This window comes from Anolis carolinensis, chromosome 4 (genome assembly GCF_035594765.1).
Source record: "Anolis carolinensis isolate JA03-04 chromosome 4, rAnoCar3.1.pri, whole genome shotgun sequence".
In the NCBI taxonomy this organism is placed as follows: domain Eukaryota; kingdom Metazoa; phylum Chordata; class Lepidosauria; order Squamata; family Dactyloidae; genus Anolis; species Anolis carolinensis.
Genome location: NC_085844.1, coordinates 74,750,015 through 74,767,726, shown reverse-complemented (window position 1 = coordinate 74,767,726; position 17,712 = coordinate 74,750,015). Strand labels below are relative to the sequence as shown.

Genomic DNA, 17,712 nt, shown 5'->3' with positions numbered 1-17,712 from the left:
TGGTCAAAAGGTTCCACACAGTATTTTTTTATAATTGATTTTTTATTACAGCAGTACTGATTTCAGAGGTGGAACTTCCATTATTTAAAAAGATTGGTGCTGTTCAAATGCCAGTCCCATAGTATATCTGCCATCCTATTCAACTTTTAAAGAGCAGTTATATGAAAATTAAAAGTAGTTCACTGAAAACACTTAATCAAAAGGAGAGCAGTAGTTAGAAAGTGTAGATAAAAAGTCTTCCACTGAGCCGTGCTTTTACTGAACTTCTTTCAGCAGCTACTACAATGTCATTCTGAAAAGAGAGAAAGCAGCCATTGATTCTACAGAATTTTAGGCACAATAAAAAACATTGATACCTTAAGATTTTAGAACGGACTATGTTGTTACGAGGGCAGAATAGACCAGCTGCACTCACTTGCATTTAGATCATCATGATGTACAATCATGTAATGCAGGAAAAACCTATTTCCTATGGTACAGACCTCTGAAGAATGAATTTGAGCTCAAATCAACCCAACTACTGTGTAGTCACTACTGCATCAGCTGGCCTACATCCCCTTATCTATCCTCCTAACCCACTTGGGCAAGATGTGCACATTTGCTCACTTCAACACCTTGCAGCCAGTGAAATGGAATAAAGAAACTCCCAACAAGAAGCCAGGTTATGTGCCTTTGTGTAAAAGGAAAGGCACTTTTTAGCTACTGTAATGCATCAGCATTGACTATTTCATAACGCATCTGGGTAGACAAGCAATTATCTTTACTTCACTCAAGCAACCAAAAACCACCTATTACAATGCAGTCTGAGCCATGCCACATACACAATGGAGGACCTTCTTATGGCAACACCAGAGACACTCCCAAGTGGCCAGCAACTAGTCAAAGGACGTTTAGTTATAATGCCAATTTTTTAACTTTGTGTTTTGAAATACATTGCAACTGTACTCTCATTTGCTAACTCAAGCAACCAACTGCAACTGGGGAAGGGATGGTCAGGGTTTGAGGGAAAGGGCCTTGGTTCTCAGTTATTTCTTCAAGATTCTGTAGGTGACACTTTTAGACAAGAAAACATGCCATTCCACCATAGTCCATCTCCATAGTCTCAGAAAACAGCTAAAGAAGCCAATTATTTATCTCCTGATTGGTCTTGGATTTTTCTCTCCCTGCAACAGCTAGCAGCACACATTTGCTTACCTGTTGTCCCGATTTTACTGTAATCACAGCACTCCCAAATCGTGACTTTTCCTGCAAGAAGATAAGAGATACATGTTTTAAAAACAGCATGTTTGTTCTTCATTGTACACCTCATAAGAGAAAAAGAAACATCCATATACTGGATGATCTGTCTACTTCTATCTGTTTCCTAACAGATGGGGGACCATATTGTGCTACAATTGGAGAAGAAGTACACTGCAAAAAGATGTCTATTGTGAGAGAGGAAACACATGTTGTAGAAAAAGACAAAAATAGTGCAAGACTACTGCTCAATGCCTTCAAAATGTTTCCCACATATGGTGATCCTAAGGTTTACCGAACTTAGGGTCTTCTTCGCAAGAGTTGTTCAGAGTGGGTTTGGATTTGCCTTCCTCTGAGGCTGAGAGTACGAGATTCCATGTCTGAATTTAGATTTGAACCCTGGCCTCCAAGTTGTAGCCCAACACTTAGAATCATAGAACCCTAGAGTAGGAAGAAGCCTTGTGGGTTATCCAGTCCAACCCCTTGCCAAGAAGCAGGAAAATCGCATTCAAAGCAGCCCCGACAGATGGGCATCCAGCCTCTCCTTAAAAGTCTCCATAGAAGCCTCCACCACACTCTGAGGCAGAGAGTTCCCCTGCTGAACAGCTCTCACTTCAATCACTACACCGCACTAGCTTTCATTGTCTTAGCCTGTAGCCAACCTGAAATTCTTGAGCAACCCCCACCCTGTAATCTGAAGCATTCTTTTTTTGCTACAAATTCTATGAAATTAAATGGCCTAAACGTGCTATCCTTTCAGGATTTGATTGCTTACCTCAGGAGAAATGATGACATATTCTGCCTGTGAAAGGAAAAAAACAAGAATAAATATGACAGGATCTATGATTTTCAATCCATATTTAAAAAACAAAAAATGTAAAGACTTATGAACTGCTACCATTAACTGACACTAGATAAAGGTACTGCAATATGGTAACCACAGGATTGGTAGGTATGATTTCATCTATCCACAAAATATGTACTCTAGACATTTTCTAGGTTCTTTATGATATTCTTGTGGTAGAAGTCCCCTCAGGTGAGAAGGGCGGGGTATAAATGTTGTAAATACAGTAGAGTCTCACTTATCCAAGCCTCTCTTATCCAAGCTTCTGGATTATCCAAACCATTTTTGTAGTCAATGTTTTCAATATATCGTGATATTTTGGTGCTAAATTCGTAAATAGAGTAATTACAACATAACATTACTGCGTACTGAACTACTTTTTCTGTCAAATTTGTTGTCTAACATGATGTTTTGGTGCTGAATTTGTAAAATCATAACCTAATTTGATGTTTAATAGGCTTTTCCTTAATCCCTCCTTATTATCCAAGATATTCGCTTATCCAAGCTTCTGCCAGCCCGTTTAGCTTGGATAAGTGAGACTCTACTGTAAATAAATAAATAAATAAATTTTAATAGAGTTGGCAATTATTTGTGGTTTTTTGTATCCACATGAAGTCTGGGAATATGCTGGTTCTACTACTGTATAAAAATTTAAAACAACCCCTATAATGCAAAACTTCAAACTGCCAAACAGAAGCAACCCAAAAAATTACAAATACAGCATGAGTATTCCTTATCCAAAATTCTTGGGATCAGGAGTATTCTGTATTTTGGGTTTTTTATTTATTTTTATTTTTTTTAGAAATCTAGCATATAGATAATATAGATAGCCTTAGAGATGGGACACAATTCTACACATGATACTGGTTTGTTTCATATGCACATTCTTTACATAGCTTAAAGGTAATTTTAGGCAACATATATTTTATAATTTTTGTGCATGAAACAAAGTTTGTGAACGTTGAACTGTCAGAAAGCAAGGTATCACTATCTCAGCCACCCATGTGAAAATTTCAGAGTATACTGGATTTTTGAATTCTGGACAAGAGATGCTCCACCTGTACCTTTTTAGATGTACGTACTTTGAGTATAATTCCTATCCCACTCCCCATCCTCCCAGAGTGTTTTTGTTGCTTTGATTCATAAAGTTTTCTTACCCAGTCTTCTGGACAAGGGGTAGTCCAGGACTTGCACTGATTTGTAACTTTGCCCGATACGGTCTGATTTCCACTATATATATAAATACGTGCAGATTCTCCTTCAAGCACTCCAGCTACAATGTCTTTACTTCGAAGAGGTGATGTCACAATGATCTCATCTGCAAATATTTATAAGATAAAGAATGGTAACTAATGAAGGCTTTTTGCTTTCAGTAGAACTTCATGAAAGTACTGTATTGTTTTTATTTCTCATTTTGTGGATATTAATTATTAATACTTTAAATTCTATTGATACTGTAATCATATTTTAATGTTTTGTATATTTTCATTGATGTCAACATTATTTATATCTTCCCTTTCCTCCATACTGGGAAACAGGCAGAATTTTTTTTTTAATTATCCAGCAATTTTGGACTGGATACGCAAAATTATTTTTAGTCACCTTCATGGATAGAAAGTATAACATTCTTGGCTTCCTTAACTTTATGCTTTCTATCATCTTATGATGCAACTACTGAAAAAAGAAAGTGCAACACCTAGTATTATAAGTGCTCCACAAATGAAGTATGTCATTATGGGGATGATTTTGTTTTTACCAAGTCCATCATTGTTCAGGTCACTTAAGTGCACATCTCCTCCAAAGCGTGAAAATCTTCTGTCCCCATTAAAACTGCTGAGCAAATGAGGCTCGGTATCTTCTCTCAGATCATACATCAAAGCAGCCCCTGCTTGGTGTAGCACCGAAGGTATGAAAACAAACTTAGATGGGCTGTCTGAAAGAAACCAAGCAAGATGACAGGATCACAGTACTGCTTCTGGTAGAAGGTTTGTAATAATTGGCATTAGCAGATTGGTACTGTCCATGAGAAAATATTATAAATAAAATTAACAGCTTTACAAGGCTATTTGTGAGGGTGAAATAATATATAACCTTTGAAAATACAAAGATCTGCTTTCAGGATGTTAAATGTTTAGGCCCCACATTGTTAATGTTAGCAATATTGTTACTTCAGTTTGGCAGCAGTCCTTTATCTAGAAGCCACATGGGATTGCAGTCACAAAACAAGGTCAACATTCCCAACTATATCTGAATTTAAAATATTGATTATTTAGTGACCGGAAAAAGCTACATGTAATTTCTACCTGTACATTTTTCTCTATAAATGCACATCAAAAAAGGCATAAATGTAGCAAAGGGACATAAAATGCATTCCATACTTTAGCTATAATAAAGCAAAACATGCAGTTAGTAAGTCAAATGTACAGTGTTCCCTCACTTACCGCTGGGGTCAAGTTCCAGGACCACCCGCAATAAGTGAAAATCTGCGAAGTAGGGACACTATATCTATTTTAATATTTATACATTATTTTAGTAGTTATACACTATTTTAAGTTTTTATCAACCAATGGTGTGTTGATAAATCGCCTCCTTCTCCTCCTGTTGCCGCTTGGGCTCCCTTTCTCTCCCTTTGCCTTCTCCTTCCTCCCTTCCTTAGGCTGTAAATTGTAAAAAAAATTATGATTTATAATAGTCTTTTAGAATTTATTGAAAAACCGCAAAACAGCGAATCCACGAAAAGTGAACCGCGAAGTAGTGAGGGAACACTATACAATAAGATTACTCCTTGCCTTATGGTATTCACTTTTATTATTTGGGAAACAAACCCACTGTCAAACAATGTTATTACAAGTCCAGCTTTGCATACCTTGTGTTGGTGCGCCAACCACCAAAACATGCCTTAGGATGCCTTCTACAGAAAGGAAACCAGTTGCCAAAGATGAACCAAAATTTCCCATATCCTATATACAAATCATAAAAAGACATTAGCCTCAAAAAGATGGGTCCCTATTTGTATATTGGAATATTCACTACTTTCAGATGGTAACAAAAAGTATACCCACCATATCTCCAGTTAAAGTAAACCAGCTGCGTTTATTTGGTGGGATATAGCCATAAACTCTTCCAACAGCCTGCCTGGTATCATCAGAGAAATAGCAGCGCATTCTGGAGCACATAATTATTACAAAAGTTAAAACACTTGGAAAAAATACTGGTGGGATTAAAAAATTTTTTAAAGGTTTATGTGAGGCAGTCACTGAAAAAAAAAAACCTAAAGGTATTATCATGGTTCACTACTGGGAATGTGAAGTCACTAAAGAATGCTTAAAATATTGATTTTACTGTGCCCTTGCTTCTTTCCAACCTAATTTTTTCATCTAGAAAATGGAAAGTATGATACTAAAGTAGCCCGCAGGGGTAAAGGAAAGAGCAGGCAACCTCAATGGGCCCCTCAAATCCTACCACAGGCCACCTCCACCTCCACGGCTATACACCAGGCATGGGCAAAATCTGGTAGCATGTAACCAACTGAACGGGGGAAACACCACTCCCAGTCTGCTAAGAACCACTGGATTTTGTTGAGTTTGTTTGTTAAAACAAGTTTCAAAGGCAGCAGGAATATTGTTTTAGAGTTAGAATCATACTTCCCATTAGTAGGATTGAGTTAACTTCCCTCAAAAACTGCAGCCAAACCATGGAGCCAGTAGATTCTCTGATATTCCAATTTGTGAAGGACAGTGATATAATAGGGTTAATGACAAGGGGCAGAAAATCTGAAGCAAAATACAATTAACCCCATTTTGAGCCTATGTAAGTGGACTTTATAACTTTATTTACACAATGCTAGCCAGCTGGGCACTTTTGACTAATGAGATGCCATTGGAGTGGTGTAGATTTGTGGAGGCAGACCTCCAGGAGGCCTGTTGTGATTAGTTAAACTCATTCATTCCAACTTGAATACCACAGTCATAATACTCAGAGATGGACTTCTGCTCAATTCTTAAGGACATTTTTTCAGCTTGGGCAGCCTGAGAATGTGAGCAGACTACTTGAAAGGTCACAGATTCTCTGCATTTTCTATTTATGGAACTTGGTTGTTGTTGAGGAACCTCAGAGATGATTAATGCCTCTATAGGAGCCCCTGATGGCGTAGTGGATTAAAGCCTTGTGACTTGAAGGTTGGGTTGCTGATCTGAAAGCTGCCAGGTTCGAATCCCACCCGGGGAGAGTGCAGATGAGCTCCCTCTATCAGCTCCAGCTCCATGCAGGGACATGAGAGAAGCCTCCCAAAAGGATGATAAAACATCAAAACATCCGGGCGTCCCCTGGGCAACGTCCTTGCAGACGGCCAATTCTCTTACACCAGAAGTGACTTGCAGTTTCTCAAGTCGCTCCTGACACGAAAAAAAAAATGCCTCTATGAGAGATGGTAAGGTACCTACAATCCAAAAGACAGCAGCAATTCAAACTCTGACAAAAACAATGGACTCTAGTTCTTTGGGTACATTTTACGTAGTACCTTAAGTTAATTTTTTTTTTGAGAAATGTTATTAAGAGTAGAAAGTGGTGGCCTTAACTTCCAGCAGTCTTGGAAGATAATTATTATATGGACCCATTCCAATCTGGCAGATGATTTAACTGGGAAATTGGAGTGCAGTGTGGATATATGCCTATCGAGTTCAATGGGACTGCTCAGTGGGTTTTGATAATACTGTCTGATACCATTTTCTAAGTCCTTCTCATGGCTATGATTCTAGAGATATGTTGTTGAGTTCACTCAATTCCTTTCTGGAGATATGCATTTAGATAATGATGCCAAAAGATATGCAGTCATACCGGCCACATGACCTTTGAGGTGTCTACGGACAACGCCGGCTCTTCAGCTTAGAAATGGAGATGAGTACCACCCCCCAGAGTCGGATACGACTAAACTTAATGTCAATGGGAAACCTTTATTTTTATCAAATGATATATTATATTCTATCTTATGGCTACTAGTCTTGGGTACCAATATACACATAGAAAGTCAGGCTGTGTCCCGTCACATATAGACCCATAAGGTTAAGTGCATTATACCCTGTACAGCTCTTCCAAGAAGGACTACCAATAAGCAACAGTGTTCTGTTCTGAAGCTGGACACTGCTGAGTGATGATCCAAACCAGGCATAATCTGTTTGTCCTTTCACTATCCAATCAGCATCTGATACAGACAGTTGCCCTGGAAGATCAAACAAGAATAAATAATGAACGGACATTGTTCAGGAAACACAGCATATATTTTACTGTTACTTGTCACAGTGTTTGAGTCAATAACATTAACGATATTCTGTTTTACAGAGAAAGGAATTCCTATGAAATTCATGGGATCAACATAAGTTGACAGGCCTGTTGAAGGCAAATACACACACATGCATTTTATTGTTCTTTATGACAATATGAAATTTCAAGAACACATTTCATGTGTAATACCTGGAGTATTCAACCACATCTGTCAGAACATGCAGAGAAATGGCATGCTAAGCCAGATATTAACCAATGACCATAAAATTCCAATTCCCAATGTCATACTTTAGAAAATGGACTACAAGGTGGTCTGCAATGCAACTCAATGCATGTTTATTCAGAAATAAATGGCAACAAAAATGTTGAGATTTGCTTGAGAGAGGGGGGAGATCCCTTTTTCACAGGTCGTTTTTTCAAAATAACAATGGGGAACAACAGAAAAGTAAAATAACAAAAACGAATGTGTGACATTTCAACACTGGAACAGGGTTTTTTAAATCATGTCAGAAGCAACTTGAGAGCATACTGCAAGTTGCTTCTGGTGTGAGAGAATTTGCTGTCTACAGAGACGTTGCCCAGGGGATGCCCAGATTTATTTATTTATTTATTTATTTATTTATTTCAATTATTTATACCCAGATGCGATAACTCTCATGTCCCTGAAAGCTAGAGCTGACAGACAGGAGCTCACCCCATCTAACGGATTTGAACCGGCAACCTTCAGGTCAGCAGCCAAACCTTCAGGTCAGCAGTTCAGCCGGGACAAGGGTTTAACCCATTGCGCCACTCCACTATAACAGGTAATAGCAATAAGTTACTTTTCAAACACTGTGATAAGTAACTGGAATGAATTATTTGTAAAAAAATAAAATAAAAAACCAACCACCTTCCAAGCTCTCATACTGACATATACAAATAAATAAACAAATCAGATTTTGTATACATCTTCCAGCCCAAGATTTGCACTGCATTTAGACTATACCTTTACTGATAGCCTTTTGTGAGCAGTCAAATAACATTCACGATACTTTATGTCACTCAGAAGACTATGAGATATGAATTCTTTGCATTATCTTAACTTGAGTTTTAGCCTCATGAGCTGTTCAGCATATGGTGCTTATTACCAAGAGTACTACTCATATGCAAATAAGATTATGTGCTGCAGTTTTGTATTATGACGGATTGAAAATGAGCTAAAATAAAACACAAGAAAGACTGCAATATGAAATCAGGGAATGATTCCTTAACAAATGTCACCTTGGCTGCTTCTGTTGAAAAATGAATAAAAGGACGCCACAAATCCTCTTTGTTTTCCCCTGCCAGGTGCATAAGGAGAGCCCACCACGAGATCATGATTTCCATCTCCATCAACATCAGCTGCCAACAGTGACCAGCCAAAATTACAGTATATTTTCTGCCAAAGAAATACAATAGTTTATGGGGAAATCAGTATGTCACATTGTATATGACTCCAGCATCTCTAAGTAAGAAGTTATCTTACCCTAGTGGCATTACAAAATACATTCATGTATAACAGTGGTTCTCAACCTGTGGATCTCCAGGTGTTTTGGCCTACATTTCCCAGAAATCCCAGCCAGTTTACCAGCTGTTAGGATTTCTGGTAGTTGAAGCCCCAAACATCTGGGGACCCACAGGTTGAGAACCACTGACGTATAATCGTGTGACCCCACAATTCCCTGCAGTTGACTGTGGAGACAAAGATCACACTTGGAAAGCTCTTCACGACTGCTAAATTCTTGACTTCGGCCTTACAATTTTGTGTGGAAAGACTTAAGGTGATGTTTGTAATATATTGATGACAGTTGTTTAATAATTACAATACCGTTTTAATTGACTGACTGGTTTAAACAACGCACACCATTTTTTAATTGTGTCAGAAGCAACTTGAGAGCATACTGCAAATTGCTTCTGGTGTGAGAGAATGGGCCATCTACAGCGACGTTGCCCAGGGGATGCCCAGATGTGTTAACTGGAAGGTTTCTCTCATGTCCTTGCAAGCTAGAGCTGACAGACGGGAACTCACCCCGTCTTGCGGATTCAAATTGGCAACCTTCAGGTCAGCATCCCAACCTATAGGACAGCAGTTCAGCTGGCACAAGGGTTTAACCCATTGCACCACTACAGCTCCTAATCTGCACCATATAAAAATATCAGATGTGAAATGCACTTATCTCTCTAAAATATTACTCTATGACTATTGTGCAGCTGGATCTAGAGAAGTTTCCATAAATAGTGACTGAACTATCTCTTTCAAGATGGCTGGCACTATCCCCTCATAAAATGGCAATAACTATCTCTTGGGCCACCCACTTATTGCACATCTGTCAATAGGAGCTCCAGTGGCGAAGTGTGTTAAAGCAGTGAGCTGCTGAACTCAGCAGGTCCCAGGTTCAAAAAAGGTCCCAGGTTCAAATCCCGGGAGCGGAGTGAGCGGCCACTGTTAGGTCCAGCTTCTGCCAACCTAGTAGTTCGAAAACATGACAATGTGAGTAGATCAGTAGGTACCGCTCCAGCAGGAAGGTAATGGCGCTCCATGCAGTCATGCTGGCCACATGACCTTGGAGGTGTCTACGGACAACGCTGGCTCTTCGGCTTAGAAATGGAGATAAGCACCAACCCCCAGAGTCAGACATGACTGGAATTAACATCAGGGGAAACCTTTATCTTTTTACCAATAGTCAAGATGGGCATTAGACTATAGCTCAGGAATGGGCAAATATTGACCCTAGGTGTTTTGGACTTCAACTCCCAGAAATTCAAGACAGCTTACCAGCTGTTAGGAATTATAGGAGTTGAAGTCCAAAACACCTGGAGGGCCCAAGTTTGCCCATGACTGATATAGCTGCATTTTATCCATCTCCCTGGACTCATTGACTGAAATTAACCCCACACAATCATGGCTGGAAACATTCAGACACTTCCTCAGGTACTGTTGTCAATTTCAACATCAAGTACACAGGGAACATGAATGTCTCACAACTTCTTTCTCACCAAACAAGTGTGAGATCTTGGATCAAAGTAAAACAAAATGTCATACCTACAATAGTATCCTGCTCTTAGTGACAGTAACTAAGAGTTTGGAAATGTTAATTGTTTTGGATTACAGTGCCCAGAATATGCTAGTCAGCATAGGCAATGGCCTTGCTGTTTAGGAGATGTTGGAAGCTATGACTCCCTAGATCAGTGGTTCTCAACCTGTGGGTCCCCAGGTGTTTTGGTCTACAACTCCCAGAAATCCCAGCCAGTTTACCAGCTGTTAGGATTTCTGAGAGTTGAAGGCCAAAACATCTGGGGACCCACAGGTTGAGAGCCACTGTCCTAGAGTAACTTTGGCTGCATTAATACTGTAGAATTAATGCAATCTGATACAACTTTCACGGTCCTGGCTCAATGCTATGTAATCGTGGGGTTGCTGTTTTACAAGGTCTCTAATCTTCTATGGAGCCCCCAGTGGTGCAGCAGATTAAACCGCTAAGCTGCTGAACTTATTGACCAAAAGGTTTGCAGTTTGAATCCAGGGAGTTGGGCGAGCTCCCGCTATTAGCTCCAGCTTCTGCCAACCTAGCACTTTGAAAACATGCAAATGTGAGTAGATCAATAGGTACCACTTCTTGGGAAGGTAACAGAGCTCCATGCAGTCATGCCGGCCATATGACTTTGGAGGTGTCTATGTACAATGCCAGCTCTTTTGCTTAGAAATGGAGATGAGCATAACCCCCCAGAGTCAGACACAACTACCCTTAATGTCAGGGGAAACCTTTACCTTTTCCTAGTCTTCTACTGTATGTTAAAGAATGTTTGTAGCTCTCTAAACTGCAAATCCCAGGATTCCATAAAATTTTGCCATAACAATCAAAGTGCTGTTAAACTGCATTAATTCTACAGTGTAAGTGTCCCCTTTCCAAGCTTTAATTACATAAGAGCTGTCCCATATTAGCACTATCTGCTGATTTCTTGTTTTTTGCTCTAAATCACCTTTTGCTGTAATACTCTAAGGAACTTGAATGCCTTCAGATAAAATGGACTTAAACAAGAGAGGAGCTAAGCAAGGGGAATATTTTTCCCACTTGTAACTGAAATTTGCCTTCATTAACATGATACCAATCTAGAGTATTTTGATTCCAGGTGACCGTTTTTAAAAGGCCAAATGACTGATTTACAGGTATTGCTTTTTTATCAACTTACTTGGCAAGCTATCGTAATATTCGGTGTTTTATGGAAGCCTCCTCCTCTTCTGTTCCCAAAAAATATATAGACAAAACCCTAAATAACAGAGAATAAAATTTTTAATAGGTTATGAATGCATTTAGTTTAAATCCATATTTTCCTCATCTTTTAATCACATTAAAATGTATGGCCAGGCACACTATGGCACACCGGACTAATCTAATCAATCTTTTCAGATTTACCATCATTGCTAGACACAAAGTAAGTCCTAAGACTGCTAGTCTACGGGTGCATTGTTTTTTCCTGTCTCTCTTTGTTCACCTTGAGGAATACGAAAAAGAGTGTCCTTCTAAAGCACTCATACTTATTGCACTCTGTACTGTAAACTAATTTGCACTATATTTTACATCAGCATTTTTTCTTACCCTGTAACTGAGCTCCTGTGACCCGACAGATGGTGCTCCCACTGCAAGATCCAGTACACCATCCTCGTTGAAGTCCAAAGCTGCTATGGAAGAACCAAACCTTCCTGACGGCTAAAAAACAAAACACAAAGCAAAAACACAGATTATTTATGCAAACCTTTTTGAAATACATCTTGAATGTGAAAATAACTGTTTGAGTAATGTGCAGCAGTCATCTTTGTGGGGTTTGAACACTCATATTTATGATTTTTATTGTAATCAGAATGATTTTTAAAGGGGGATTAACCCAGCAAGTATTAAAGGAGTTATTATTATTATTATTTACTTAATTTATACCCCTCCTTCCTCCCCGAGGAGACTCAAGGCAGCTAATAGTCACACACTTTGATCAATTTAAAACAAAACAAATACAATTTAAAAAAATAAAAATAAACAATTGTCGGAGGATTTTATGGCCGGAAGCACTGGGTTGCTGTGAGTTTTCCAAGCTGAATGGCCATGTTCCAGAAGCATTCTCTCCTGACGTTTCGCCCACAACTATGGCATTCATCCTCATGTGAGGTTAGTTGGAAATTTTGTTGGAAGCAGCAAGGTTATTCAATACTAATCAAGGTGATCAATTGCAACATTCAAACTTGGGATATATATGAATATATAAACCTCCCTTGCTTAGTTTCCAATATACCTCACAGCCTCTGAGGATGCCTGCCATAGATGTGGGCGAAACGTCAGGAGAGAATGCTTCTGGAACATGGCCATACAGCCCAGAAAACTCACAGCAACTCAATTAAACAATTTAAAAAGATAATTGAAACAAATTAAAATGACTCTGGTAATGGCATTTGAAACATATACAATAGCTCTTATGGTGACCCTATAAATTTCATAGAGTTTTCTTAGGCAAGGAATATTCAAAAATAGTTTTGCTAGTTCTGTCCTCAGAAATATAGGAGACAGTACCATATTTGTTGGTAGTCCCCATCCCTGTACTAGCCATAGCTGCTTTACTTCCAAGATCAGAGGAAATCTGATACATTTTGAGTTTATTCCAGTCAAATTAATGCCGATTCTTGAAACTACAAAAATTTTCTGCCCAATCTCACTTCGAAAATGCAGATCAACAGTAATCTCTAATGACACAATTAGAAGACAGAAATCCTCCAACCACCATAAATATACCGTCTTATAACAGATGTATCTACATATCGGTAGATTGATCTAATCTGTAACCTTGGTTTACAGAAGGGAAAATGACACAATGCTCCGGAAACATCTTTCTTCAATTTTTTATAGCCCACTTCCTGGCCTTCTATGTTATTTAAGACAAGATTAATGTTTAGTGGTTAGGAATCAATGTTTGCACAGAAAATAAACTGGCAAATTTTCCTACCTTATTCCCTTCCAATATTTCATCTGCTTCCTGGTCTAGGTCCAAGTCAGTGTGAGGTAAACCTGATTTGTTTCCATAAATAATATATACACGTCCTATCTGAATGTGTCCAAGGCGACTATATCCTGGTGCTCCAGCAACTAGATCATCATATCCATCTTGGTTTAGGTCAGCTGAAATCATTGCCCTGCATATAAAATAACATTATTTCCAACAGTTATTTGGTTTATATTAGTTGAAACAACCATATTTTGCTTTGTAGATTTCAAATCTTGTAACAAATTTAGTCATCTGAGACATATACCCTATTAATTCAGTTTCCACCTAAATCAGAAATATTTGTGTGTTAAAATTTGAATCTCATCTGTTCTATGACTTTACTGATGGATGAGTAAAGTGTTGAAGGGCAGAGCAGAGACAGATAATGCATTTGAGCTATAAACTGAAAACTAAATGACCTGTATTTTGGGGAACATCTTTGATAGTTGATAAATTCACTGACCTACTAGAGCAGGCATATCAAATTCATTTTCACCGAGAAGCACATAAGACTTGTGGATGCCTCAAAGAGCAAGAAAACCACCCTGAATACATATACCTTGATAGATACTTATAAACAGAAACACACACAAATATACAAACATATTCAAATATATAGGATGCTGAGATGTATATGCATAGAAATATACCAATACACACATAAATATGACTATACACAGACATATATATAAACACACACACATATATGAGATGTTGAGATGTGTCTGTATACATTTATCAAAGTATAGCCCTACTGTGTAACTTATTGCTACACAAAAAACTATTATAATGGATGTATGTTTGTATGTATATATACATACACATATATTGCATGGGATGTAACTCTATCTACATTATTACTGTAGTGATATATGGTGCATTATTTATACAGATACACATAGAGAGATGTTGAAAGATATACACACACATACAGACAACTCCATTTTGATCAAAATTAAGGGCCTTCGGCACGGAATCCACAACACAAATTGCAACTACCGTACATTGTTGTTGGTCATGCATAGCTCTCTTCTCCTACAATTCAAATCCACTGCTCTGCATCCTACCCTCTAGGCAGCCGTGTCAAACTTACTTTCACACATCAACCTTATGGTTGGCATCAAAGGAGTAAAAGTGGGGAGAGGATAATGATGTCTGGACCTTGCAGACCACATAAAAATGATGTGGAAGGCTGAATTCAGCCTTGAGTTTGACACACGTGCATTAGAGAAATCATGTTTGACTCAGAGAAAACAATGATATTTCTAAATTACAACAGTGTGAAAAAATCAATGCCAGTTGCTCTAGCACACAAACAAAAATCAGCACTTGCCATCCAAGTTTAGCGTATGGCGTTTTCAGAAAGTAAGAAGCAGTAGGTTTGGTGATGTGATGAGAAGACTCCTGCTGTGTGATTGTCAGTACGCTCGTCAAACTCTTTGCAGCGGCACTATTTCGGAAGTAAAGATAATTCTGAAAAAATGAACAATGAAATAATATGGCACATTAACTATCATTATTGGTTGCCAGGATAGTAAGAACTAGCCTTTAAACTAATATCTCCACAATGCAGTTATAAAATACTATATTTCTTCAATTCTAAAATCTCCTTTACACACACACACACACACACACATATAGGTAAAGGCTTTCCCCTGACATTAAGTCCAGTTGTGACCAACTCTAGGGGTTACTGCTCATCTCCATTTCTAAGCCGAAGAGCCAATGTTGTCCATAGACACCTCCAAGGTCATGTGGCCAGCATGACTGCATGGAGCACCGTTACCTTCCCATCAGAGCGGTACCTATTGATCTACTCACATTTGCATGTTTTCAAACTGCTAGGTTGGCACAAGCTGGGGCTAACAGCAGGTGCTCACTCCGCTCCCCGGATTCTATCCGCAAGTTCAGCAGCTCAGCGCTTTAACACGCTGTGCCACCGGGGGCTCCCCAGATACACACACACACACACACACATGCATACAAATCTCTAAAAATGGGGTGCATCTTAAAATTGTAGGTGTATCTTATGTAATTTTTGGGAGATATTGTACTGAAACTAGATTGTGTCTTACAATCTACAGTGTCTTACAATCGAAGAAATAAAGGATAACTAAAATACCAGCATCAAATATTTCACAGAACCGTATCAGTAAGAGTTTAAAATGTGGGCCTTTATTTAATACAGCCTGGAACAAACAGATCTTTGAACCCTGTTTTAAATCACATCATTTTGTAGAGCATTTCCTATCTATGGGGGTCAGTCATCACTTACAGGCCCTGTCCTCTGCAGTCAGATCTATCTGTGACTTATCTTAGGTTTAATGAGAATTCATATAGATACAGATGTTTGTTTAAATAACTTGATCAGGTTTTAGACGTGATGACTAGGACTTCAAAAACTGAGCTTTTACATACATTGCAGATCAGTGCAAGCAAGACAGAACCTGTGTTTGTATATCTGGTTGCATAATTTCGGCAAGTAATCAGGAAGCTGGACATTCTGCACCAAATGGAGTTCCAAAATATCTTAAAAGATAGCCCCACCTCAAGTCCATTACAAAGAACAGGGTGTGGGAAACTGTAGCAAGATGAACTTTTCAAATAGGAAACCAACTAGGAAGAGACAGGGCCTTCTCGGTGGTGGCTCCTCGGCTGTGGAACTCCCTCCCCAGTGACATTCGGCAGGCTCCATCCCTTCTGGGGTTTAGAAATAAGTTGAAGACCTGGCTATGTGCACAAGCGTTTAATGAATGAACTCAGTTAGCATTGACATGGATTAGATTAAGGCTCTTGCACAAGGTCTGATGGATGATTGGCATATATATTCGGCGTTGCACTGTGTTAAATCTTTTATATATTGTATGTTTATTATGTTATTTAACTATTTTAACTGTTTTATTATTTTATTGTATTATGATATACTGGTAGTGATCCTGCCAGTTTTGTAAGCCGCCCTGAGTCCCCTCGGGGAGAAGGGCGGGGTAGAAATATCGGAAATAAAATAAATAAATAATAAATCAGCCCAATGCAGACAAAAAACAATATTGGTAATAACCTGTGCCCCCAATATCACAAAATCCAGGAAAATCCTCTAAGAAAAGTCCAACAATAGTGTCATCCAGAGCAGCAGATTGAAAACAAGGAGGGACACAAAAGGTAAAGCTGTAAATCAGTGGTTCTCAACCTGTGGGTCCGTCCCCAGATGTTTTGGCCTTCAACTCCCAGAAATCCTAACAGCTTGTAAACTGGCTGGGATTTCTGGGAGTTGTAGGCCAAAACACCTGAGGACCCGCAGCTTGAGAACCACTGTTGTAGATCATCTACACATGTCTGACATTTGAAACTAGTCCTCTGAATGATTTTTCCCAGTGGTTCTATAGAGATGTTAAAATACCTGGGTGATATGCCTGGATCAACAAGTCCAAGCAATTTTTGTGACATAATTACAGTAAAGAGTAAAAAATCTAAACACTTCTAAAAACTATTGCAGACTGAGCTCTACAAATGAGCAAAATACGAATTAGTTAACTATGTAATTTATATGTGCAATATTTTATAATAACAATAATAACTTTATTTTTGTATCCCGCCCCATCTCCCCGAGGGAACTTGGGGCGGCTCACATGGGGATATAAAACATAATCTTATCCAACAAACTAATCACTGTATTTTTAGTACCGCTATACACACACACACACACACACACACACACATATATATAATACATATATTCTTATTCATTTCTAGATGTCAGAAAAACTTACAGTTGCCCAAGCTGGCATATCAAAATAAACTCCTCTCTCTGTATAGTTGATATTCTTCTCAACTGATTTAGCTAGGGAAGATGTTTTGTTGCTATGGTGCTCAGTTTTGGACGGTCTACTCCTAATGAATTAAGAGAATAATAATTAAATTGCATATTTCAGCACATCAGCTTCGAGATGCTTCTAACAAACTCCCTCTGCTGTAGAAGGTGGAATTCTAATCCAAAATATAACAACATAAGATAAAAGATGTACATCAGCTAAATTTTATCTCATGGGATAATCTGAAACGGTATTATAAATATTAGAGGTTATTCAGAGAACTAAGTAAATTAATTTCCTACATGAAATTTATACTTACCTAGTGGGATATCTCTGCTCATCTTTACATCGAATATACAAAGGATTCTCAGGGATAAAGCATCCACTAAAAAATTCCAAAGAAATATGCTAAGTACATACTTTATACACATAAGAAAAGGAAAAATGTGTATGTGTGTATGTGACAGGGGTGTCCACTTAACACACACAGTCTCTGGC

General features: G+C 38.5%; 1 protein-coding gene across 3 annotated transcripts in view; it reads right to left on the bottom strand.

The window, feature by feature from the left end:
* Positions 1-23: 23 nt before the first annotated feature.
* The window catches only part of gpld1 (glycosylphosphatidylinositol specific phospholipase D1), a 42,248-nt gene continuing 24,559 nt past the window's right edge, over positions 24-17,712 (bottom strand). For 2 of the 3 annotated variants that reach the window (XM_062980654.1, XM_062980656.1), the window contains 15 exons: positions 17,534-17,599; positions 17,173-17,296; positions 14,739-14,878; positions 13,367-13,553; positions 11,977-12,087; positions 11,570-11,647; positions 8,621-8,777; positions 7,157-7,298; positions 5,143-5,245; positions 4,947-5,040; positions 3,837-4,013; positions 3,238-3,398; positions 2,012-2,038; positions 1,195-1,245; positions 24-292 (listed from right to left, as the gene is read on the bottom strand). In XM_062980654.1, coding sequence (XP_062836724.1) covers positions 215-292; positions 1,195-1,245; positions 2,012-2,038; positions 3,238-3,398; positions 3,837-4,013; positions 4,947-5,040; positions 5,143-5,245; positions 7,157-7,298; positions 8,621-8,777; positions 11,570-11,647; positions 11,977-12,087; positions 13,367-13,553; positions 14,739-14,878; positions 17,173-17,296; positions 17,534-17,599 — 1,696 coding nt within the window. In that variant the 3' untranslated portion in view covers positions 24-214. The remainder of the gene's footprint in view (positions 293-1,194; positions 1,246-2,011; positions 2,039-3,237; positions 3,399-3,836; positions 4,014-4,946; positions 5,041-5,142; positions 5,246-7,156; positions 7,299-8,620; positions 8,778-11,569; positions 11,648-11,976; positions 12,088-13,366; positions 13,554-14,738; positions 14,879-17,172; positions 17,297-17,533; positions 17,600-17,712) is intronic. The other variant, XM_062980655.1, reaches the window with a different exon arrangement.